The sequence below is a fragment of the Dendronephthya gigantea genome, unplaced genomic scaffold (assembly GCF_004324835.1).
Source record: "Dendronephthya gigantea isolate DGI-Jeju-01 unplaced genomic scaffold, DenGig_1.0 000083F, whole genome shotgun sequence".
NCBI classification, from domain to species: Eukaryota; Metazoa; Cnidaria; class Anthozoa; order Malacalcyonacea; family Nephtheidae; genus Dendronephthya; species Dendronephthya gigantea.
In genome coordinates this window covers 673,102-699,245 of record NW_021163093.1, presented here as the reverse complement: position 1 = coordinate 699,245, position 26,144 = coordinate 673,102, and the positions used below count along the sequence as shown (strand labels likewise).

The window sequence follows — 26,144 nt, the reverse complement described above, 5'->3', positions numbered from 1 at the left end:
TTTGCGTCGCGAGTTTACGAAAATCACGCGTGGCCGGCGCGAAGTCTTCGAACGAATCGAAATCGTCCTGTTATCGTTTCTCGCGCGGGTGTCACGAACATGCAATAACACCAAAAATTAGGCGTTACAAGCTCAAGCGAGATAACTGTAGCCCGAGTGGACGCCTGCTCAGCCTGCGTCTTGTTAAATTTTTAAATACGTTAAGTGTACCCCTTAATTCTTTTCAGTGTAGACTGTTTCACAAAATCCGTTTAGAGCAGCTCGTTTAAAGGATGAGTTCACATCCTTTACACTGATATTGCTTTCATCGAGATTTTTTCTGGTTCACCTTCGCTTTTCAGGGAAGTAGTGCCTAGACAGAAATAAAATTGTGGTTTTTAGCATTGATCAGTTTGTGCGGGTAAAAAACTGTTATACTCTCTTCCGAATAGCCTATATTGAAACATATCACGGTATTTAGATACTGACGTCTTCATATGTACGTATGCATGTTAGTGATGTTCAATGGCCAGAAAATTCCGACAAAATTAATATTCTACCTCCACCAATAGTATATTCGAGCCGGGTAGCCGGGAGTTATTAATTAACTAATTTATGTGTGATAATTCATCACCTTTCATAGTTTTTTTCCATAACAGTTCAAACATTTCAACACCTTAAACTGAATATATAGTATACAAAACCAACTGCTGTATAATGTACCTTTAGACAGTTCGTAATGTTTATCTTGCTTTTCCCTGTCCATTGCTCCGTGAAGCTGGGAAGAAGAAGAAATGGTATATTTGCTGAAATATCCGTTAAGTGTTAACAAACATATATCCTGTGTAAAACTAACTTTCCCAAGTATCAAAACATACCGTTCTGTTCAAAATCACGTGACAAACAAGCAACATTATTGCTTGGAGGATGTTGAATACGGCGAAAATATACTTAAACACGTTTTTATCTTGATGAAATGCAAGTAAATGAAATAACCATGCAAATCCGAGAAGCAGAAGTTGCACTGCGGCACCTTTCAGACCAAGTGTGCCTCTTTCATTTGTGGTGCCATCTTTTGTATGTGTAACTCTGGATTCAGACGATGAAGCACGGCGCAAAAGCAGAATAAAGATCACAAAGTTGCTCTGAAAAGCAATAATTATATATGATAAACAAAAACTTTAGTACAGGAAATCTTCTAAGCTTTTCAATATAAATAATGCTGAGGGCTTAATTATCATGACGATTCTTTAGACAAAAAGCCCTAGGTCCTAAAGTGATATTGCCACAAATTTTCTTCGATATTATAGGCAATATGTTCCTGAGCCACCCATCATGATGTAAGATATTTATGGTAGGTTCTACGCTTTGTGTTAAATCTTAGTTCAGTATTTACGTCTACTGGAAACAATATCTGTTATTGAAATATTTCGTAGTTTCCTTTTTAGATTTTGGTTAATTGATAAATCGATATGTTTTCTTCAATATATGAAGACGTTTTTGAATGTATACTTACCAGTAAAATTGCAAAAAGAGTAGCAATGAAAATCCAGAACGGCACACCTCCACTAGGGCACCAACATGCATTGATTGAATTCTGGGTTATAAAACTACCTACTTCGACAGTTGCAGCTAACACAAGTACAACAGTTATCGGTATGCCTAAAAAGGAATATATCAGAATCGATAGCAGCATTAACCCCTAAACCGCAACAGCAAAGTAATAATAACACAGTTATAAAAACTTTGCTCCTTGACCTAGTGTTATTTCACTAAAATAAAAGGTTTCAGGTTTGAGCACAATGTATAAAAAATCGGAGGGTCTATATCAACATGTAGGGTATTATAAGATTTAAGATAACATTAGATCTTAAGTGTGACAGCTAGCTGTGCATCGTATTGTGCAAAAAAATTGCAATAAATTTGGGAATAACATCTGTTACATCTGCCTGTACAACATTTGACGCAAAGTTATCATCATAAAAGAGGCCTGGATCGTCGGTCATAAAACTACAAACCTACCCCAAGAAATAACGTAGAATGCCTGGAGAAATTTTCTTCCCAAACCTAGATCCAAGTAGGCATACGCAAGTTGAAGGTAAATTATGATTCCGTTACATAACATCCATCCAAATAGAGCGAGTAGACACCAATACAATAATATTGATGCAGCAATACAGAGTGTCTAAGGAAATTATATAGAACGTCACGTTTTGTTCAAATGGTGTTTTAGGCAAAATATTAAAGCGAAAAGTATATTTATAGAATTAATCTTATTGTGTATATATTGATACGGAATTTAACTAACAGTAGTGATTGCAATTTTTCAAGAACTCCTTCAATTTGCACCTTATCGGCAGAGAGAGCTGGTGATAATGAGATAACAAAGCAGCATGAAAACAATTTTCAAAAGAACTGCGCAACAGTTTGGAAACCTCTTAAAAACCGGACTGCAGAAAAACCCACAAACACATATATCTGATCATTGCTAAAGATAGTATAGCTATAAAAATATTATTTGTATGTTATGTATTATGCTGTATACCTCATGATTCTGCGCAGACTCCGCGATGATAGAAAACAAATTTGCCATAGCAATAGTGATGCAGAGATTCATAAGAACATTTGATGGAATTGTGCCCGTCTTATGGAGTCTTTTCCACCAGAAAGCATGTGTGATTATTGTGGACAATACGCAAACCAGTGATACAGAACAACAAATTATAGATATCGTATCAACACTCAATCGTCCCCCCTCGCTCGTCTTAAAAAGAAATATATTAAATTTATACTATAGTTTTTGAGAAAAATTTACTATAGTAGATTTTTCGTGTCTCTCGCCTGATTGTAGAATTACATGTTAATAACGTGGGTAACACCTTAGAATGGTTGCTCAACGGTCGTTTAACAAAAGATGAGCAGATGATTTGTAGAGTGGAACAATTTTAGGAGACACTGTGGAGGATGTCTTAAAAGAGTATGCTCTTCGAGCCAGAATCAGGATTGAATTGATTTTTTTCTCATGAATTACTACCAGCGTACCGTCACGTGACTTTTAAAGATTTTTTTGTTATACAATTTGTCCCGAAAATAAACAATCACGAGTAGAACACAGCTCTTGGTCAATCAAAACATGTAAATTGACTATTTTTACATTATATAGGGAAAGATTACGGCTGATTTGAAGCTAAAAATAATGTATACTGCTTTCGTAATCCGTAATTGAACGTCTTACCGTGTCTATTGAAATATCGCGGAAAGCGAATGCTGTCAGATGATGACATTCACATGTAAACCGTCGACTGTTTGACTCGCCTTTTATTTTTTCACATCCATCTGTTTTCCACACACTTCCACTCAATTCCGGTTTCCAATACGCACACGCTTGAAATTCGTCCTGCAAGAAAATATCGTTTAGTCGCGTCTATAATGGTTCTTCATTCTTCCCTTAATTGTTATTAAGAAAAATTTACTCGAGGTAAAGAGATGTCCACCATCTCGAAGAAGATCTGATTAAAGGCATGCAAGATCGCTTTGTCTGGTGGTTTTAAATGTTTGATAAACACATTAAAAAAGATTTTGAAATAAGCGACCATTGTCAGTGTAAAATCGTTTAAAATAAATCTCTGTGATTGCTTATACACAAGGATCAACAATATAGCTACCTTCTCGGAAAATTTATACCCAGAAATAATGGATTAATCCGCAGAAGTCAGTAAAATGCAAAACAACAAGAACTTGGATGTAACTCGATGTAAAAGAAACAAGACGAGGTTTTTTTCATCGTTACTAAGGTTGTTTTTAGAGACGCAACAGCAAAGCCAGATTATGCAGAAGTTTCTTGCGACATATTTGGTGATAGATGTTTTAAACGTTCCGGGTAAAAAATTTGGAAGGGCAACATAACTTGTGTGTAAATTATTTCTTGGTTGTTAAAAACCAAACGTAAAGGCAATTGTAAAGTAACTTTTATGAACTCAAATACGAGAGAACAAAAATAACCTATTATTCTCTACGATCAAAATATTTCTAAAAGTAAGATTAAGGAGAAAGTAAGAAATACATTCGTTTGAAGACATTTATATTCATATTGTGGCAAAAGGCAAACGATTACTTACCGTTTCAATTATGTTCCAGCTGATTCGAACAGGTTTTTTAAAAAGCGCCTTTGGTTGTGGTTTAACGCTTGTAATAATAATTGCGCTGTTTATGTCGCCATTAATGTCACCTTCATCTAAGCTCTCCATTAAAAAGCCGTTCAATGTTTTGTACCAAAAGACGGCGACCACAGCACCAGAATCTTTCGGAAGTGCATCAGGTGAAAGGTTGAATGATGCATTCGGAAATTGAAAAAGTCCTCTTTCTTGTGTTAGGGAATCTTGGTTTATGTATTTAATCCGAAGCTGTACGTTTGAACGGTTATGGAATATAGTTGAAGCAGATGCATTGTTCCCTGCTATTTTCCCTTGCTGGATCCCATAATTTTGCAAAGTTACAACCAGATCACGGATTAATTTACCGTCCTGCATGATACATTGAAGAAATAAGGTGTGAAAAAATATCACATTGTGCAGCGCATAATTGTACAAAAATATAATTATTTAAGAGCAAAAAAGAAGCTCACCGGCCCGATTCCGTAAAAAAAACCCCGGTTCAATAGACCATTTGCATGTTAGACTACTTTTTGATCTGTGCAAAATAATCCAATCAAATCACCACAGCTAGAAAGAGCGTACTAAAATTAGTAAAAACGCAAAGTGTGGTTGCGAAATGTCGTAAAATACGGAAAATATAGCCTTGCAAAGTTTGCAAATTTGTATACTTTTGTCTAACGCACGCAAAATGTTACCACATTCGGGCCCAAAATGGTAATTTTTACTAATTTTGGTACGCTCTTTTTAGCTATGGTGATTTGATTGGATTATTTTGCACAGATCAAAAAGTAGTCTAACATGCAAAGGGTCTATTAGAACAAGGAAATTTCTTTTACCAACAAACTCACCTTCATGGTTCTCCAAGCGAATGCATTTCTATGATCCAGTATGTTGTTTGCAGGGGTCAGAATGTCGAGATTTCTATCCGCAATATTTAGATTAACTATTCTTTGAAGTATTCTTACTGCCTCTGCTAGATTTAGTTGGTTCATTCCGTTTGACCCATTTTCAATAGTGTCAAGATCTGTTAAGCACGACAGTTCGGTAGTAATCTGTCGTGCAAGTTTTTTATGTTCTTCACCATTCAGTCCATATGCCTGGAATTGAGCCATCACCAGATATATAGAAAAGCAATATGTAGTACAAACAAAAGAGGGACAAGAAAGTATTTTTTAGAAATTTTCGTTTTGTCATGCAATTTAAGGAAAAATAAAATATTTTTGACACAAAATATTCAACTCTTGCAATCGTTATTGTCATAGTTAGAGATGCACGATTCCTCCTCATTCGGGTAAATATCAGGTTTTGTGCGGGATATAAAAGAAGGGAAAATATATAACGGTGGGAGATAACAAGATCATTGTTCGTTATGGTCTGTTTTCAGATTCCCATGCATGGCCGTAAATCTCAAGTATTTACGTGTTCCATTCAATAGAGAAAGTGAAGCACTTACCCGCTGCAGATGCCTAAAGCTTCCGTAGGAACGCATACGAACAGCTTTTACAAAGAATTTATTTTACGACTTTAACCTACCTCTTCAACTTTTTTACCAAGAATACCAAAGCTCATATTGTTATCTGACTTTCTTTTTGTCGAGAGACAGATCGGATGAGATTCTTAACAATGGACAATTTAGAAGTCAAACGCATGTTTGGTACACAAGTTACATACTCCGACAAAAATATGAAGGTTTATAACGTAAAACACCATCCTTGGTATTATACGATTTGAGACCTCGGAACACTAGGTAGAGTGTTGGGGCTAAAACACCTATCGTATATCAACTATGTTTTTCAAATCATAAAAAATTTCGGACATCACTGCGGCATACCGTCGCAAACTGTTCCATTTCCTGTAAATCCTTCGTTACAAGTGCAGGTGTATGATCCAATAGTATTGTTGCACGTGGCTTGAGGGTGGCATCTGTGAGTTTTCAACGCACATTCATCCTCGTACATATTCTTATCGCTTGTGACGTCTATGCAAAAAGAGCATTAAACTATCCAAGAAAATGTTAAAGAAAGGTCTTTAAACGTAACAGTTTACCGGCACTTTACCTTCGCATTGGGTTCCATTCCCTGTAAATCCTTCAAGACAAGTACATGTGTATGATCCAATTGTATTGTTGCATGAGGCTTTAGGGTGACAACTGTAAGTTCCCAGTGTGCATTCGTCGCTGTCTAATATGCATATTTGAGAATCAAAAGTCATTTAGAACATTAAACATTGAACCCAGTGTCGGCAATACTTTCTAAAATTCCAATTTCAAATATTTCTTTCCCCTACCGTCGCAAATGGTTCCATTTCCAGTAAATCCTTCGTGGCAAATACATGTGTACGATCCAATAGTATTGTTGCATGTGGCTTGCGAATGGCATCCGTGAGTTTTCAAGGCACATTCATCCTCGTCTATATTCTTATTACTTGTGACGTCTATTGAAAAACAGGATTAAACGATCCTGAAAAATGTTGAAAAAGATCTTCATACGTAAGGGTTGCATATTGTTCGTCCGGGCACTGTACCTTCACACTGGCTTCCATTTCCTGCAAATCCTTCTTTACAAGTGCATGTGAATGATCCAATAGTATTGTTGCACGAGGCATGAGAATGACATCTGTGAGTTACCAGCATGCATTCGTCGATGTCTAATATGAATATTCGAGACCAAAAATTTATTTAGAAAGGGTGCATGCATGTCACAAGAATACATACAATGGAACCTTTGTCGTCAATGCTTTCTAAAAGTGCAGTTTCCAATATTTCTTTGTCCTACCGTCGCAAACGGTTCCATTTCCAGTAAATCCTTCGTGACAAGTACATGTGTACGATCCAATAGTATTGTTGCACGTGGCCTGAGGATGGCATCTGTGAATTTTCAAGGCACATTCATCCAAGTCTATATTCTTATTACTTGTGACGTCTATGCAAAAACAGAATTAAACGATCCTAAGAAATGTTCAAAAAAGATCTTCATACCTAAAAGCTCTATACTAATTGTACATCACCTTCCTGTACATTACCTTCACACTGGCTCCCATTTCCTACAAATCCTTCTTTGCAAGTACATGTGTACGATCCAATGGTATTGTTGCACGTGGCGTGAGAATGACACAACCGAGTCTCTGACGTACATTCATCTTTGTCTAATGAAACGATTAAAAATCAATGTCTTTTCTTTCATGCCAAAGCAACACAGACAATGAAACCTGTGTCGTCAATCCTAAAGTGCAATTTCGACTATTTCTTTGCCTTACCATCGCATACGGTTCCATTTTTGGTAAATCCATTATTACAAGTACATGTGTATGATCCAATGGTATTTTTGCACGTGGCTTGAGTGTGACAACTGTGAGTTCCCAACATGCATTCGTTGCTGTCTAATGTAAATATATGAGAGCAAAAATTAATTTAGAAAAGATGTATGCATGTCGCAGCAATACAGACATTGAAACATTTCTCGTCAACGCTTTTTAAAAGTGCAATTCTTTGCCCTACCGTCGCAAACAGTTCCATTTCGGGTAAATCCCTCATTACAAGTACAGATGTATGATCCAATGGTATTGTTGCATGTGGCTTGAGAATGACATCTGTGAGTTCCCAGCTTGCATTCGTCACCATCTAATATTATGAATAATCGAGAAAAGAAAGTCGTGGAGGAAGCAAGCTTGTAATATTTAACAATCATACATTCGGCATGTATTGAGTCTGCGCCTTTAATGATTTTTTTTCGTTTTTATTAGCCGAACTGCTAAAGTGGATTACAGCAGAAGGCACCTGAACGAGAGAGGCGCCTGCGTTAAATAACCTGGAGCTGTACCGTTAATTTGTTGACTGAACTTAGTAAACCAACCGTGCAACAGTAAAAAAGATTTTCAAACACTGTGAAATGAAGAACTATATTGCGTCTATGGTCTCGATATTCATTGGACTCATTTCGTGACTTCTGACTAACTAATTAATTGCATGATGATAGATTGCAGATATCTTTAGTTGAGTTTTCAGTGAGAGTGGTATGAGAATGACATTGCACAAAGCAAAGCAAAGCAAAGCAAACCTGCGTAGAGTATTTAAACTCCAAAAGAGTGCAGCAAGAGTTATTCTGGATGCTAGAGTACGAGACGAGAGAACTGTTAATTTGTTTGATAAACTGAATTGGCTAACATTTGACGATGAACTTAAACTTAACACATGCTGCATGGTTTATAAAATAATGCATGGTTTAGCTCCTGATTATCTTGCCAATAAATTTTCAAGAGTGAGCGACATATCACAGCGTAACTCGAGCTATGGCGATATAACATTTGTTTGTCCAAGGTACAATCGAGAAAAAGAAGGTGGAAAATCATTTGCTGTATCAGCAATAAAATTATGGAACAGTATTCCCGTGACTGTTAGATCTAGCTCCAATATCAAAACTTTTAAGAAAAGCTATCGTACATTTTTATTACAACAGTATATAGATCTTGATCATTTTAACCTTTCTTAATTCTAGTGTTCTAGTTGCATGTTTTTATATAGTCTTAGAATAGATTGTCTATTGTATTATTCTATATTCTATATATCTTATTGTATATACTTGCATGATTCTAATATCTTATTCTGAGAGCCACAAGTTTGTCAGCCCCTGGCTGTAATGTGTTTTTACCCTCGTGAAAAAAAGTCATTCATTCATTCATTCATTCAAACCCATTGCACCATTTTTGCCCAGATCTGATGCAAAAATTCGAAGATTTCCTCATTTTTTATATTTTTTAGACTCACTGTTGTTGAATTGACTGCAATGGAATTTGCAGTACAAGCAGTATGCGAAAAGTATGCAAAGTCGTTGCACATTTTTTACAGATTAATATACCGTTGTCGCTATTAGAAGTATAAAAGTTCTACCTTTGCAAATCGTCCCATTTCCTATAAATCCTTCATTACAAGAACAGGTGTATGATCCAATGGTATTGTTGCACGTAGCTTGAGAATGACACATCCGAGTCTCTGACGCACATTCATCCTTGTCTAATGAAATGATTCAAAATCAATGTCTTTTCTTATCTTCTATATCTGTAGGACTCCCTTCGTGACATCAGATTGGCTAATTGGAGATTATTGAGTTATCTGAAAAACATTGCTCCAACCCATTGCACTCAAAGGCCGTGAAACTATTTAGAAAGTGTGGGTAATTGGCAAAAAGGGGTACTTTTTTAATTAGAATTGTATAACATTTACTCCCATACATCTACGAAAACCATGAAATTCATTGAATTACTTTACGTAATTATTAATTACAACTGCAATGCAACGTTTTGCTACATAAAAATCTCTAATAAGTCTGAGTTCATGTAATACAATAACGCACATTTAATGACTCAAAGAAGGGCATGCTCGCTTGAAAAAAGGGGGTAAATTTTGCTATTGTCAAAAAAGTGCGAGGACACCGTAACCCTTTTAAAATCTTCAGACGGTACCTTTGCAAAATGTCCCATTTCCTGTAAATCCTATATTACAAGAACAGGTGTAGGATCCGATAGTATTGTTGCACGTGGCTTGAGAGTGACACATCCGAGTTTCTGAGGTACATTCATCCTTGTCTAAGGTAAAGATTCAAAACAATCGCTTTTTCTTCAGTATCTATCTCCATTGAACTCAAATGGTCACTTCTCAATGGCTAATTTCAGACCTGAGGCGGATTCAGGCTGATACTGACACGATAACAAAAGTAGTGAAGATCTAGTATACCGGAATGTGGTATATGTGATTTGAATATCCGAGAGTAGAAATAAATTTACAAAGCATGCGTGCCATAGCAACACGGACAATGGAACCTGTGTCGTCAACCTAAAAGTCCAATTTCGATTATTTCTTTGCCTTACCATCGCATAAAGTTGCATTTTCGGTAAATCCTTTATTACAAGTACATGTGTATGATCCAATGGTATTGTTGCACGTGGCTTGAGAATGACAACTGTGAGTTCCCAACACGCATTCGTCGCTGTCTAATATGAATTTGCGACAACAGAAATTAATTTAGAAAGGATGCATGCATGTCACAGCAATACAGACTTTGAAACCTTTGTTGTCAACGCTATCTAAAAGTGCAGTTCCGAATATTTCTTTGCCCTACCGTCGCAAACAGTTCCATTTCCAGTAAATCCCTCATTACAGGTACAGGTGTATGATCCAATGGTATTGTTGCACGTGGCTTCAGAATGACATCTGTGAGTTCCCAGCCTGCATTCGTCACCGTCTAATAAAAATATTTAAGAAAAGAAAGACTTATAGAAAGCAAGCCTGTCACAATTACCAATTATAAATCGGGCATATATTGAGTCTACGTTTTTAAAAAAAATTAGTTTTCAGCTGAAGTTGTTTACAGCAGAACTTTCCCCTTAAGAAAAGCTGAATGTTTTAGGAGGAGGTAAAGCACCTAAACGAAAGAGGCGCCTGCGTTAAATAACCTGGACCTGTACCGTTAATTTGGTGACTGAACTTAGTGAACCAACTGCGCAATAGTAAAAAAGATTTTCAAACACTGTAAAATGAAGAACTATATTGCGTCTATGGTCTCGATATTAACTGGACTCATTTTGTGACTTCTGACTAGCTAATTAATTGCATGATGACAGATTGCAGATATCTTTAGTTGAGTTTTCAGTGAGAGTGGCATCAGAATGACATTGCGCAAACCCATTGCACCATTTTTGCCCAGATCTAATGCAAAAATTCTAAAATTTCCTCATTTTTTATATTTTTTAGACTCACTTGGCGATTTCCGCTTGGCTAATTCCATGCAGATTACTATGTTGAATTGACTGCAATGGAATTTGCAGTACGAGCAGTATGCGAAAAGTATGCAAAGTCGTTGCACATTTTTTACAGATTAATATACCGTTGTCGCTATTTTGATGTCTAAAAGTTCTACCTTTGCAAATCGTCCCATTTCCTATAAATCCTTTATTACAAGAACAGGTGTATGATCCAATGGTATTGTTGCACGTGGCTTGAGAATGACACATCCGAGTCTCTGAGGCACATTCATCATTGTCTAATGAAATGATTCAAAATCAATGTTTTTTCTTATCTTCTATATCTGTAGGATTCCCTTCGTGACTTCAGATTGGCTAATTGGAGATTATTGAGTTATCTGAAAAACATTGCTCCAACCCATTGCACTCAAAGGCCGTGGAATCATTTAGAAAGTGTGGGTAATTGACAAAAAGGGGTACTTTTTTAATTAGAATTGTATCAAATTTACTCCCATACATCTACCTTTGCAAAATGTCCCATTTCCTGTAAATCCTATATTACAAGAACAGGTGTAGGATCCGATAGTATTGTTGCACGTGGCTTGAGAGTGACACATCCGAGTTTCTGAGGTACATTCATCCTTGTCTAAGGTAAAGATTCAAAACAATCGCTTTTTCTTCAGTATCTATCTCCATTGAACTCAAATGGTCACTTCTCAATGGCTAATTTCAGACCTGAGGCGGATTCAGGCTGATACTGACACGATAACAAAAGTAGTGAAGATCTAGTATACCGGAATGTGGTAAGAAATTTACAAAGCATGCGTGCCATAGCAACACGGACAATGGAACATGTGTCGTCAACCTAAAAGTCCAATTTCGATTATTTCTTTGCCTTACCATCGCATAAAGTTGCATTTTCGGTAAATCCTTTATTACAAGTACATGTGTATGATCCAATGGTATTGTTGCACGTGGCTTGAGAATGACAACTGTGAGTTCCCAACACGCATTCGTCGCTGTCTAATATGAATTTGCGACAGCAGAAATTAATTTAGAAAGGGTGCATATATGCCACGCCACACGGACAAAAAAACCTTTGTCGTCAACGCTTTCTAAAAGTGCAGTTCCGAATATTTCTTTGCCCTACCGTCGCAAACAGTTCCATTTCCAGTAAATCCCTCATTACAGGTACAGGTGTATGATCCAATGGTATTGTTGCACGTGGCTTCAGAATGACATCTGTGAGTTCCCTGCCTGCATTCGTCACCGTCTAATAAGAATATTCGAGAAAAGAAAGACTTATAGAAAGCAAGCTTCTCATAATTAACAATTATATACATTGGGCATATATTGAGTCTGCGTCTTTAAAAAAAATGAAAATGATCATTGGATTTCAGCTGAATTGGTTTACAGCAAGAGTTGCTCTGTAAGAGAAGCTGCATGTTTTAGGAGGAATAAAGCATCTGAAGCAGAGAGGCGCCTGCGTTAAATAACCTGGAGCTGTACTGTTATTTTGGTTACTGAACTTAGCGAGCCAACCGTGCCATACTAAAAAGATTTTCAGAGATTTTCAAAAGACTGTGAAATGAAGAACTCTGTTGCGTCTATGGTCTTTATATTCATTGGACTCACTTCATGAATTCTGACTAGCTAATTAATGGCATGATGAGTACTAAGATATCTTTAGTTGAGTTTTTAGTATGAGCGGTATGAGAATAACATTGCGCCAACCCATTGCACCATTTTTGCGCAGATTAATATACTTTATTGCTACTAGAAATCTTTAACAGGTAAAAACAGGTTAATGATCCAAGAGTATTGTTGCATATGGCTTGAGAATGACACATTTGAGTTTGTGACATATATTCATCTTTGTCTAATATAAAAATTCAAAGATTTCCTCATTTCCTATATCTTTTAGACTCACTTGGCGATTTCGGCTACGCTAAATGCGTGCAGATTACTGTGTTAAATTGTCTGTAATTGAATTTGAAGTAAGAGCAGTATGAGAAAAGTATGCAAAGTCATTGCACATTTTTTACAGATTAATATACCGTTGTCGCTATTAAGTCTAAAAGTTCTACCTTTGCAAATCGTGCCATCTCCTATAAATCCTTTATTACAGGAACAGGTGTATGATCCAATGGTATTGTTGCACGTGGCTTGAGAATGACACAACCGAGTCTCTGACGTACATTCATCTTTGTCTAATGAAATGATTCAAAATCAATGTCTTTTGTTATCTTCTATATCTATAGGACTCCCTTCATGAATTCAGATTAGCTAATTGCAGATTATTGAGTTATCTGAAAATCATTGCTCGAACCCATTGCACTCAAGGGCTGTGGAACAATTTAGAAAGTGGGGGATGGGGTAAATGACAAAAATGGGCACTTTTTTAATTAGAACTGTATCTTACGATGGTACCTTTGCAAAATGTCCCATTTCCTGTAAATCCTTTATTACAAGAACAGATGTATGATCCAATAGTATTGTTGCACGTAGCTTGAAAGTGACACATCCTAGTTTTTGACGTACATTCATCCTCGTCTAATTTAAAAATCAAAATAATTTTTATCCCAACTCTCTTAGGACTCAACTGGTCATTTCAAAATTGCTAATGAATGCGCAAACTAAATTTCTATCTGTAATTCATATGGCAGTATAAGAAAACTGAGCAAACCCATTGCACCATTTTTGCTCAGTTTAATATATTTTTGTTGCTATTGGAAATCTTTAACAAGTCAAAACAGGTGTATGATCCAAATGTATTGTTGCATATGGCTTGAGAATGACACATTTGAGTTTGTGACATATATTCATCTTTGTCTAATATAAAAATTCAAAGATTTCTTCATTTTCTATATCTTTTCAACTCACTTGGCGATTTCGGCTACGCTAAATGCGTGCAGATTACTGTGTTAAATTGTCTGTAATCGAATTTGCAGTAAGAACAGTATGAGAAAAGTATGCAAAGTCACTGCACATTTTTTACAGATTAATATACCGTTGTCGATATTAAAAATCTAAAACCTTTACCTTTGCAAATCGTCCCATTTCCTATAAATCCTTTATTACAAGAACAGGTGTATGATCCAATGGTATTGTTGCACGTAGCTTGAGAATGACACAACCCAGTCTCTGACGTACATTCATCTTTGTCTAATGAAATGATTCAAAATCAATCTCTTTTCTTATCTTCTATATCTATAGGACTCCCTTCATGAATTCAGATTAGCTAATTGCAGAATATTCAGTTATCTGAAAAACATTGCTCGAAGTCGAACCCATTGCACTCAATGGACGTAGAACAATTTAGAAAGTGGGGGGGGGGGGTAAATGACAAAAATGGGCACTTTTTTAATTAGAACTGTATCTTACGATGGTACGATGGTACCTTTGCAAAAGGTCCCATTTCCTGTAAATCCATTATTACAAGAACAGGTGTATGATCCAATGGTATTGTTGCACGTGGCTTGAGAATGACACAATGGACTCTCTGACGTACATTCATCTTTGTCTAATAAAATGATTCAAAATCAATGTCTTTTCTTATTTTCTATATCTATAGGACTCCCTTCATGAATTCAGATTAGCTAATTGCAGATTATTGAGTTATCTAAAAAACATTGCTCGAACCCATTGCACTCAAGGGCTGTGGAACAATTTAGAAAGGGGGGGGGGGGTAAATGAAAAAAATGGGCACTTTTTTAATTAGAACTGTATCTTACGACGGTACCTTTGCAAAATGTCCCATTTCCTGTAAATCCTTTATTACAAGAACAGGTGTATGATGCAATAGTATTGTTGCACGTGGCTTGAGAATGACACAACCCAGTCTCTGACGTACATTCGTCTTTGTCTAATGAAATGATTCAAAATCAATCTCTTTTCTTATCTTCTATATCTATAGGACTCCCTTCATGAATTCAGATTAGCTAATTGCAGTTTATTGAGTTATCTAAAAAACATTGCTCGAACCCATTGCACTCAAGGAGCGTGGAACCTTTTAGAAAGTAGGGAGGTAAAGACAAAAAGGGCATTTTTTTAATTTGAACAGTGTTACATTTACCCCCATACATCTGCGGAAACCCTGAAATTCACTGAATTACTTTACGTAATTATTAGTTACAACTGCAATGCAACGTTTTGCAACATAAAAATCTCTGCCGAGTCTGAGATCATGTACTACAATAACGCACATTTAATGACTCAAAGAAGGGCATGTTCGCTTCAAAAAAGGGGTACATTTTGCTATTTCAAAAAAGTGCGGGGGCACCGTATCCTTTTAAGAATCTTCAGACGGTACCTTTGCAAAATGTCACATTTCCTCTAAATCCTTTATTACAAGAACAAGTGTAAGATCCGATAGTATTGTTGCACGTGGCTTCAGAGTGACACATTCGAGTTTCTGAGGTACATTCATCCTTATCTAATGTAAAAATTCAAAATAATTGCTCTCTCTTCATCATCTATCTCCATTGAAGTCAAATGGTCATGCATTTATGAATGGCTAATTTCACGCAGAACAGAGGGGGATTCGATCAGGCTCACAGCTGATACTGACATGATAAAAAAAGAAGTGAAGGTCGAGTATACCGGAATGTGGTGAATGTAATGTGAATATCCGAGAGTAGAAATAAATTTACAAAGCATGCATGCAATGTCATAGCAACACAGACAATGGAACCTGTGTCGTCAATCTAAAAGTGCAATTTCGACTGTTTCTTTGCCTTACCTTCGCAAACAGTTCCATTTCCAGTAAATCCCTCATTACAAGTACAGGTGTATGATCCAATGGTATTGTTGCACGTGGCTTGAGAATGACATCTGTGAGTTCTCAGCCTGCATTCGTCACCATCTAATAAGAATATTCGAGAAAAGAAAGACTTATAGAAAGCAAGCTTGTCATAATTAACAATTATTATATTGAGTCTGCGTCTTTAAAAAAAGATATCATTGGATTTCAGCTGAATTGGTTTACAGCAAGAGTTGCTCTGTAAGAGAAGCTGCATGTTTTAGGAGGAATAAGGCATCTGAAGCAGAGAGGCGCCTGCGTTAAATAACCTGGAGCTGCACCGTTATTTTGATGACTGAACTTAGTGAGCCAACCGTGCCATACTAAAAAGATTTTCAGAGATTTTCAAAAGACTGTGAAATAAAGAATTCTATTGCGTCTATGGTTATATTCATTGGACTCACTTCATGAATTCTGACTGGCTAATTAATGGCATGATGAGTACTAAGATATCTTTAGTTGAGTTTTCAGTATGAGCGGTATGAGAATAACATTGCGCCAACCCATTGCACCATTTTTGCGCAGATTAATATATTTTTGTTGCTACTAGAAATCTTTAAACGGTAAAAACAGGTGTATGATCCAATAGTATTGTTGCACATGGCTTGAGAGTGACACATTCGAGTTTGTGACATACATTCATCTTTGTCTGATGCAAAAATTCGAAGATTGCCTCGTTTTCTATGTCTTTTAGACTCACTCGGCGATTTTGGCTACGCTAAATGCGTGCAGATTACTGTGTTAAATTGTTTGTAATTGAATTTAAAGTACGAGCAGTACGAGAAAAGTATAAAAAGTCGTTGCACATTTTTTTACAGATTAAGATACCGTTGTCGCTATTAAGTCTGAAAGTTTCACCTTTGCAAATCGTCCCATTTCCCATAAATCCTTTATTACAAGTACACGAATATGATCCAATGGTATTGTTGCACGTGGCTTGAGAATGACACATCCGAGTCTCTGACGTACATTCATCTTTGTCTAATGAAATTGATCAAAATCAATGTCTTTTCTTATCTTCTATAACTATAGGACTCCCTTCATGAATTCAGATTAGCTAATTGCAGATTATTGAGATGTCTGAAAAACATTGCTCTAACCCATTGCACTCAAGGGCAGTGGAACCATTTAGAATGGGCGGGGGTAACTGACAAAAAGGGGTGCTTTCTTTATTAGAACTGTAGCACATTTACCCCCATACATTTGCGAAGACCGTAAAATTCACTGAATTACTTTACTTAATTATTAATTACAACTGCAATGCAACGTTTTGCTACATAAAAATATCTACCGAATCTGAGATCATGTACTACAATAACGCACATTTAATGACTCAAAGAAGGGCACGTTTGCCTGAAAAAATGCTACATTTTGCTATTTTCATAAAAGTGCGGGGGCACCGTACCCTTTTAAGAATCTTCAAACGGTACCTTTGCAAAACGTCCCATTTCCTGTAAATCCTTCATTACAAGAACAGATGTATGATCCAATAGTATTGTTGCACGTGGCTTGAGAGTGACACATCCTAATTTTTGACGTACATTCGTCCTCGTCTAATACGAAAAATCAAAATATTTTTATCCCAACGCTTCCTAGTCACTTCTAAATGGCTATATTGAATGCAGACTAAATTTGTATTTATAACTCAGATAGCAGCATGGCAGTATAAGAAAACTGCAATATTTTCTCCTATTGAAAATCTTCAAGCTCTACCTTTACAAAAGGACCCATTTCCTGTGAAGCCTTTATTGCATAAACAGGTGTATGATCCAATAGTGTTTTTGCATATGGCTTGAGAGTGGCACATCTGAGTTCCTGACGTACATTCATCCTTGTCTAATGTAAAAATTCAAAATAATTGCTTTTTCGTCATCATCTATCTCCATTGAACTAAAAATTAATGGTAACTTCTGAATGGTTAATTGCACCCAGACCAGAGGCTGATACTGACACGATAAATAAGTCGTGAAGGTCGAGTATATCCGATTGTGGTATATTCGACCTTGGTAAGGCCAAATATACCGGAATTCCAATTATGCATAGTATCTTCGATCTTGGTAAGGTCGAATATACCGGACTCTGGTATCTTCGATCTTGGTGAGGTTGATATTGAATATACCAGAATATGGTATCTTCAGTCATATTAAGGTCGAATCACAGAATACCTAACAGAAGTAGAACTCTATACTATTTTTTCGTAAGTGTGATTCGTCATGATTCGTCACTTAGCAAGTGCATTTTTTTGAGGTAGTCACCCCCCTGTCAATGCAAAAAATGCCTTCATTTTAAACATTGGCAGGGGGTGACTGCCTAAAAAAATGCACTTGCTAAGTGACGAATCATGACGAATCACACTTACGAAAAAAGTACAGGAGTTCTACTTCTGTTAGGTATTCTGTGGTCGAATATACCAGACTATGGTATGTTCGATCTTTGTAAGATTGAATATACTGGAATATGGTGTATTAGATCTTGATAAGGTTGAATACACCGGACTATGGTATCTTTGAACTTGTTAAGGTCGAATATGCCGACCATGGTATATTCGACCTTGGTAAGGATACTGGATCCTTCTCTGATGCAGACTGCTTAATTTTCTATAATTAGATTTGCAGTACGAGTATTTTCAGTATTTGCAGCATGAGAAAATCATTGCGGAAAGCCATTGCGTTATATCCGCAGAGATTGATAAATCTGTGCTGCAATTTGAAATCTTCAAACGCTACCTTGGCAAAACGTCCCATTTCCTGTAAATCCTTTATTACAGGAACAGGTGTATGATCCAATAGTATTGTTGCACGTGGCTTGAGAATGACACGTCCCAGTTTTTGACGTGCATTCATCCTCATCTAATATGAAAAATCAAAATATTTTTTATCCCAACGCTTCCTAGGACTCAACTAGTCGCTTCTAAATTGCTATAATGAATGCAGACTAAATTTTTATCTGTAATTGAGATGGCAGCATGGCAGTAAAAGAAAATTGCACAAACCCATAGCACTATATTCGCGCAGATAAGTAGATAAATCTTTTCTCCTATATATTGAAAATCTTCAAACTCTACCTTTACAAAAGGACCCATTTCCTGTGAAACCTTTATTGCATAAACAGGTGTATGATCCAATAGCGTTTTTGCATACGGCTTGAGAGTGGCACATCCGAGTTCCTGACGTACATTCATCCTTGTCTAATGTAAAAATTCAAAATGAATATGCTTTCTCATCTATAACCATTGGGTTCTATTCGAGATTTCTGATTTCATACAGATCACTGTGTTATCGGTAGCTGATTTTGCAATATAAGCAGTATAAGACGAGCTTAGCCTAATAAACCGATTGCACTATTTTGGCACCGAGTAAATTATCTTTGTTGCTATTGGAAATGAGCGAACTCCACCTTTATAAAGTTCATTTTCTTTTAAATCCTTTAATGCAAGTACAGGTTCAGGTATGTTCGAAGTTGAGTTTTCAGTATGAGAAAAATAATCAAACATGCAAAAAAATATATATATATAGTATATAGTTACATCGTAGCAAATATTGCCTGCGCAGTTATCCCAACGAGGCCACTGTACCTTCACATTGGGTTCCATTCCATGCATATCCTTTATTGCAAATGCAAGTGTATGATCCAATGTTATTCAAGCATGCAGCATGAGAATGGCATTTGTGAGTCCCCAAGGTACATTCATCTGTGTCTAATAGAGATTAAAAGAACATTCTGCATTGATACGAGTGCTCAAATGAACACACCATTAAAAATTTACAATAACGGAAATTGGAATCACTAGACGAATAAAGCAATTAGTGGACTCATATGACCGCGCATGGTGAAATATCTTACTCTTGGTAAATAGATTGTACGTAGGTACTGTAAATAAGGCTATGCGATATCACCAGAGGTTCATTTTTGTGGACATTTAAAAAGGCCACGTTGGCTCTTCTAAAAAAAGTACATTCATCACGAGGACATATGACTTGGAGTAGTTCCAATAATTAAAGTCGCTACAATGTTTTGGAAAATTTGAACATTCTTCATTCGGTATGTGTTGCTCAGACACTGTATACTCTACCTTTGCAAACCTTTCCATCTCCTGTGAATCCTTCATTACAAACACAAGTATATGATTCAATGGTATTCATACACATAGCATGAGCATCGCATTTGTTTTTTCGAAACGTACATTCGTCCGTATCTATAATATCATTGGTTCCAAAAGAAAATTAGGAAATTAAACATTGTATCATCCATCCCTAATTGGATCTTTGGTGAATCCCACCTTATATTTTAGTTTTCTTATCGATATTGTATTCCTTTTTTGAAGAGTACTGACCGTTTCATGCATGGTGCATAAATATAACTATTATCAACATTCAACCCCCCAAAAGAATTTAGTTCAAATATGATAGTGTACAACCTGTAGAAGATATTTCTACAATTTGTAGAAACGTTTTTATACGTTTTTATACAACCGGCCCGTGGTTGCACAATATCATTTATCTATATTAATTTTCTACAAAGTAATTATTATTTGACGTACACAATTCGCAGATTGATGACCTCTCTTGTTCACACGTTTCGTCATTCCAAAATCCGTTCTTTTTCATTTCAACACATTCTTCGTTTCCTGTTGTATTATCCGGCTCTCCTGCGTCCCAATTGTAATATATCGACGTCTTTCCATAGGCATAACACCATGAGCCATCACTGACAGCCGTACATAATTTCAATCCAATCCACAGGCTGATATTCCCCTTGCTGTATGTTTCAAAGATAAATTTGTTGAGGGCAGGTGAATGAACCCTGGCAAGCCGACCATCCATGCTCTGACAAAACTTATTTGATTTTGGCCAAGTGTTATTTTCGATGTTCATCATGTAGCAAACATTTCCATAGTTTTTCCACGGAAAAGAACATTCTGTTGAAAACAAAATAAGGGAATAAAAAGTTTTTCAAACATCATAACAAAAAAGTTAAAGTATACCACTTCAAATGAAAGTATACGAACTTCTCAAGCTTCACACGATCTTAGACATTTTGTCTTATGAAAGTGGCCGGCTATATCACCTGGGCAACAGAAGGGAAACGAAAGAGAGGAAGATCAAAAACAACACAACCCCGGACTGTCAAGAATGCCCCAGTGGCGTAATCATTGACTTATTAATGATGACTTAAAACATGACCAGAAGTTATACAGGGTGTATCAAAAAAAAGGAGACCTTTAGAAATCAAGCTATTGTTAAAATTTGAATGCTTTTTCAATTGCATTTGCACATATGCTAAACCATAGTGCGTGAAATATTGATGGCATGCATGCATACATTAGAAAAAGGAGACCTTTAGAAAATGAATTGACGTTTGTACACAAGATTGTCTGCTCCTGGGAATTTGAAAATAACTTTAATAGCATAAGGAAAAATAACGACCCAAAAATATTCAAATGACTAAGCACAAACGACTAAGCACAAAAGCGATAACAGTATGCGTGGTAAATTGCTTTAGCTGTTCCTTCAAAACATGAACAAATCATTTGTTCATTAATTTTTAACACTTCGTGCGAGCATTAGGGCTGTTCACATGAGTTAGAATTGACTTTGAATCCGGAATGGCTCAGCATCCCATTTTACAAACTCTGCCTATTAAATCTTTACATGAGTCAGGAATGAATTACAACTGATCTGACACAGATTCATTTAACATTTCGATCCGGATTGAAAATTGCTGATAAATTGAACATCAAAAGAACTGAATGTCATGGACCATGACCTCCAACGTGGCCTCCATTTCTCTCAACACAAACTACCGTACGCTTGTGCATATCGCGAACTGCTTTTCTGATGACGGCAGGCTGGGTATAAGTTACGACTACAAAAACTCTTTGCTCCGAAGTCAGTTGAACCATTTTTGTTCTGGTAGTGTGCTTAGTCATTTGAATATTTTTGGGTCATTATTTTCCTTATGCTGTTAAAGTTATTTTCAAATTCCCAGGAGCAGACAATCTTGTGTACAAATGTCAATTCATTTTCTAATGTATGCATGCATGCCATCAATATTTCACGCACTACGGTTCAGCATATGTGCAAATGCAATTGAAAAGGCATTCAAATTTTAACAATAGCTTGATTTCTAAAGGTCTCCTTTTTTTTGATACACCCTGTATACAACATGGCATGAGACATAAATGCATTTTTATTTAGACTTGTTCACATGACTTACTTGTCCATCTGTCGTTGAAAATGTCTCACTAAATTTGTATAATGTTTTCAAAACTAGTCTCAGTCGATAAAAGGGTCCCAAGCAATAACCAGGAAGGAAGATTTTGAATTGGCAAACTGCATGGTTCCAAATGTTATTGTATTCCAATTATTATTATAAACTGAATATGACAACAAACAGAGATATCTGCAATTGACTGCAAAATTTATTGACATTTTGCGAGCTGCATGACAAGTTTAGGTCCTTATAATATCGTCACATTACAACCGTTTTCTTGTTCACCATTTTTGTTTGTTAGAACACATGATCAACCCGTTTTGTATTAATCAACACTCGCCTGTTCTGTAATTTAAACCGGTTTTAAACGACAGAAAAATATTTTTCTCTCAGCCTGCTTAAAGGCGGATTTCCACTTACAGCGAAATCGTTCGCCAGCGAAATATTTGCATATTTTCTTTTGAATTGAGAACAGTCAAGTCGAACTAATTTATTTATGCCGTTAAAATTCAAAAGAAAATATGCAAATATTTCGCTGGCGAACGATTTCGCTGTAAGTGGAAATCCGCCTTAAGACATATTCCTTGTTATGCTAATATCTTGGTGTTTATTCCCTGGGAAAACAATCAATTTCTAAGGGCCTAATTACCACGGGCGCTTTTTCTCGGCGAATTGCGAAATATTTCGCCTGTTCTTTTGAATTTCGACCACTTGAATAATTTAATTCTGCTTCATTGCTTACAATTCAAAAGAAGCAGGTGAAATATTTCGAATTTCGCTCGAAAATTTAGCCCGTGGAATTAGGGCTTAAGGCCTAGATTATTCGTCGCATTTTGGTCGCGTAGACATAATGAGAATTGAATTGCATTCCACATGACGAAAATACGACGTTTAACCTAGGTCTTTAAATGTCGCATTTTGATTGCTTCGATTCAAATGATGTTAATGAGGTTTACCATCTTACTATCTATTTTTTGAATAGCATCCGACGCGAACAAAACACGACGTTCAACCATGGTATAAAGAAATGATTAATTGACATAAATACAGGGTGTCCCAAAAAAAGTCCCCGCTATTGAAATGAAGCTTTTGTTGGAATTTGAATGCATCATCAACGCAGTAGTGTGTAAATAGCATATTTATTAGGTTGAGGCATTCAAATAAAGCGTCTTGCTTTCAATTGGGTTTATCATAATATTAAGGCAATCAGATTCGAACAAAGGCTTGATTTCAATAGAGGGGACATTTTTTTGGGACACCCTGTACAGGGTGTCTCAAAAAAGCGAAAACTATTGAAATCACTCATTGTTAAAATTTGAATGCCGTGTGCACGAATTTTAGCCCGTGGGGATTTAATGCAACTCAGTAAAATGCTAAATGCTTTGTGTTGCTAGAGAAAGGGGACATGTCGAAGGTCATGGTGATTGAGATGCACATTTAAATATTGTTAAATATGCGGAGGGCCGTCAATATACGCTTAATTGGGGGGTGCATTATGGGGTCGGGGGGGTTGCATGTTTATTTATTCGCCTTAGGTCCTACTTTTATTAGCTATTACTTTTACGCCTATTTGCCATCAATGAATATATAAAATATACGCTACGAAAAGAAATATTATATTAAACACTTTATTTCTTATGATGGGAGTATCATGAAATAAATTATATTCTGGCAAATCCATTTTCCTTAAGTTAAATTTGGCAGTAATCTGTCTATTTCACAAACCACTAGAAACATATATACACGCTAACTGTAATCAATGATATATTTATTGATATGATGGTTGCAAAGCCTGATATATTGTCGAGCAGAGAACAAAAGAGACACACCACCTGCTGGGAAGATGATAACGTGTCGTTCATTTCAAGTTTGCTATATCAAGCTTGCTGTATTCAACGCAAGGATGATGCATATTCACTGTAATTTAACCCCTGTTAAAATGTTCTTTTTTTATCTTTTACTTCCGGGGCAGCTTTTTACGATGTCTTAACCGTTGCCCAATGCATATTCTTGGCAACATATTTGTTTGCAAAGCGGCTAGTTGGTGGTTCAAAGGAGAAAGAAAAATGTATTTATATAATAGTTATACTATATATACATGCCGTGGGTGAATTAAATTTTACTATTGAGATGAAGTGAAATTTGAAGGGAAAAAATCTAATTTTTATCATGACCACCTGCCATGTTATTTGTCTTATACTGACATCAAAATTAGCCATGTCAATGCAAATTTTTCCCCAAAGCATGATAGCTTTAATATGGTATGCCAAATGAAAAAGTTCGGGGACAAAAATACCGTAAAACAACTTAAACTGATGTCATGAACATGCATGCAAATTCGGTATCGATGAGTGCATATCCTCTTTGCAATGAAAAGCTTAAAAAACGGCCACCCGCTACGATATGAGGATGTTGTTTTCTTCATGCAAGTTTGCAAAACTAAGTAGGTTTTTTTGGCAAACAACGCATCTCACTGTTATTTCAAATTAGTAGAATATTTAATCCTAAATGGCATGTAACTTTGCCAATGCTTAATCATTGCCATTAGGAATTGAACCGCTGATGTTCAGTTAGTGAGTAGCTACACGCGTCCCAATATTCATGCACATGGAACAATAATTTAGGTATAACTATTTACTCGCTTGCATCCGAAGATTATACATACGATTAAATCACGATTTTGATGAGCCGTATACAGATATCCTCCCGTGGAATGAGGATATATACGATCCTACTAATTGTTCAATTATTTTGACAATAGTATGCATATGCTTGTTTGATTTCATACTGAAACATTAATTTCAATACCTCAAAGTCATCTCACGCAAGCAAAAACACCTTACTGATATTCTTTTTTTAATAAGCCGACTAAGATCGCATCGTACAACAACTATACGTGTATCAGAAATATTTACCAGTGACAGGGCGGGATCTTAACTTAATTTTATAAGAGGCACTAATATAATTACATTATTACCACATGCTTGCCAACAGGTGCAGTCGTAAACAACTAACAAAATATGCCAAGCGCATGCTTGACGACTGAAGCAATCAATTTGACACTGAATTGCTACAAAATTAGGCCGTTGAGAAAATAAAATGCAAAAAAAAAATTTAAAAACCACGCACGTATTTCTTACCAATTGAAGTCGCACCACTTGAATTACAAGTGTCAAGTGCTGCCTATATAACTCTGCTATAAAACTCTTGCATAAAACTCTTTAGCTACACTTTGCGTAGTTAAATCCTAGTTAGCCACTTATGTGCTTAACCATAGTTAAAATTTAACAAGTCTTTTATACAACGTACTGGTCCAAGGTCAATACCCGTAATATTTTGGGGATTATTACTTAGCGGACGGAACAGAGAATCGAAACTATTCCTCAATTTAAAGGAAAAAGAGATGAAAAGGAGAGGGGGAAGAGAAGAAATATTAAGGTTCTTGAAATTAAAATGGTCAGTTAATTAAACCGGTAACTTGGAATCAACTTCCAGACTCCCGATAATTCCCTTTATCCTCGCATTCCTTAATAAACAGGAGAATACCCTTATAGCCTTCTCCGCAGTCATCTTTAATGTGTTTTAAGTTATAAAATACCCATACAAATATATAATTGATAGCTATGAAAAATTAACTGGGTATTAATTTAGCCATTTTTAGCACAGGTAATTTTTCAGAGATGACCTGTGTTACATTGACTGCCTACCTTTTGCTGTTTCGCTACAAGCGGCATATGTGATCAGAACGAGAATAAACCCGGTGAGTTTTGGTTCCAACATATTCGTAAATGCAATTTCCAATACAATTTCACGAGCTCGAGGTGCACTTAATGTAAGAAATCTTTCGTCTTTTATTACAGTGTCGATTTTGTCTTTAAATTGCTCAAAGGAGCAACCACCTGACTGTTGTGAAGTTTCACTCGTATTTGCATAGCGGCTGGTGTAGCCAAGAAAACACCTGCTCCGAAAGGCAACTACATTTTTAGGCAGCCCAAATTTGTGTGATAATTTGAACACGAGAAAGTTCGGCAACTTTTAAACATAATAATATTAGCACTAGCAATGCATGCGTGTAAAATCCATTTGCTTTTTGAAGCAATTAACATAATCCTGGGCGTAATTCATATACCCAGCCGTAATTAAAAGCTCCAGGCGGAATAAATTTGCTTGATCGCCTGAAGTGCTGACTGAGGGATAATTATATACATAAGCTAGGGAACTCTTTTCATCTTTGCGAAACGTACCCCTTAGGCTGGATTTAT

General features: G+C 36.3%; 2 protein-coding genes across 3 annotated transcripts; both read right to left on the bottom strand.

Annotated features, from left to right (window-relative positions):
• Positions 1-218: 218 nt before the first annotated feature.
• LOC114533037 (adhesion G protein-coupled receptor E2-like) lies at positions 219-14,727 on the bottom strand. Of its 2 annotated transcripts, XM_028554614.1 has the most exons (31): positions 14,611-14,727; positions 14,269-14,391; positions 13,911-14,033; positions 13,299-13,421; positions 12,956-13,078; positions 12,019-12,141; positions 11,769-11,891; positions 11,392-11,514; positions 11,045-11,167; positions 10,247-10,369; positions 9,996-10,118; positions 9,591-9,713; positions 9,019-9,141; positions 7,630-7,752; positions 7,389-7,511; positions 7,155-7,277; positions 6,908-7,054; positions 6,657-6,779; positions 6,420-6,566; positions 6,191-6,313; positions 5,965-6,111; positions 5,667-5,749; positions 4,982-5,230; positions 4,098-4,502; positions 3,215-3,376; positions 2,525-2,743; positions 2,002-2,164; positions 1,496-1,641; positions 858-1,124; positions 703-757; positions 219-352 (listed from the first exon to the last, which is right to left on the bottom strand). In XM_028554614.1, the coding sequence occupies exons 4-31, from the start codon at positions 13,390-13,392 to the stop codon at positions 288-290; spliced, it is 4,071 nt and encodes a 1,356-aa protein (XP_028410415.1). In that variant the 5' UTR covers positions 13,393-13,421; positions 13,911-14,033; positions 14,269-14,391; positions 14,611-14,727; the 3' UTR covers positions 219-287. The 2 variants fall into 2 exon arrangements, with proteins under 2 accessions (XP_028410415.1, XP_028410416.1); XM_028554615.1 differs by lacking the exon at positions 6,657-6,779.
• Positions 14,249-25,755, bottom strand: LOC114533012 (fibrillin-1-like). Its single transcript, XM_028554587.1, has 13 exons — positions 25,590-25,755; positions 20,210-20,587; positions 19,742-19,864; positions 19,244-19,366; positions 18,734-18,856; positions 18,396-18,518; positions 17,383-17,505; positions 17,100-17,222; positions 16,528-16,650; positions 15,610-15,732; positions 15,181-15,303; positions 14,611-14,733; positions 14,249-14,391 (listed from the first exon to the last, which is right to left on the bottom strand). Exons 1-13 carry the CDS (start codon positions 25,660-25,662, stop codon positions 14,249-14,251), a joined length of 1,824 nt encoding a protein of 607 aa, XP_028410388.1. The 5' UTR covers positions 25,663-25,755.
• Positions 25,756-26,144: the final 389 nt, after the last annotated feature.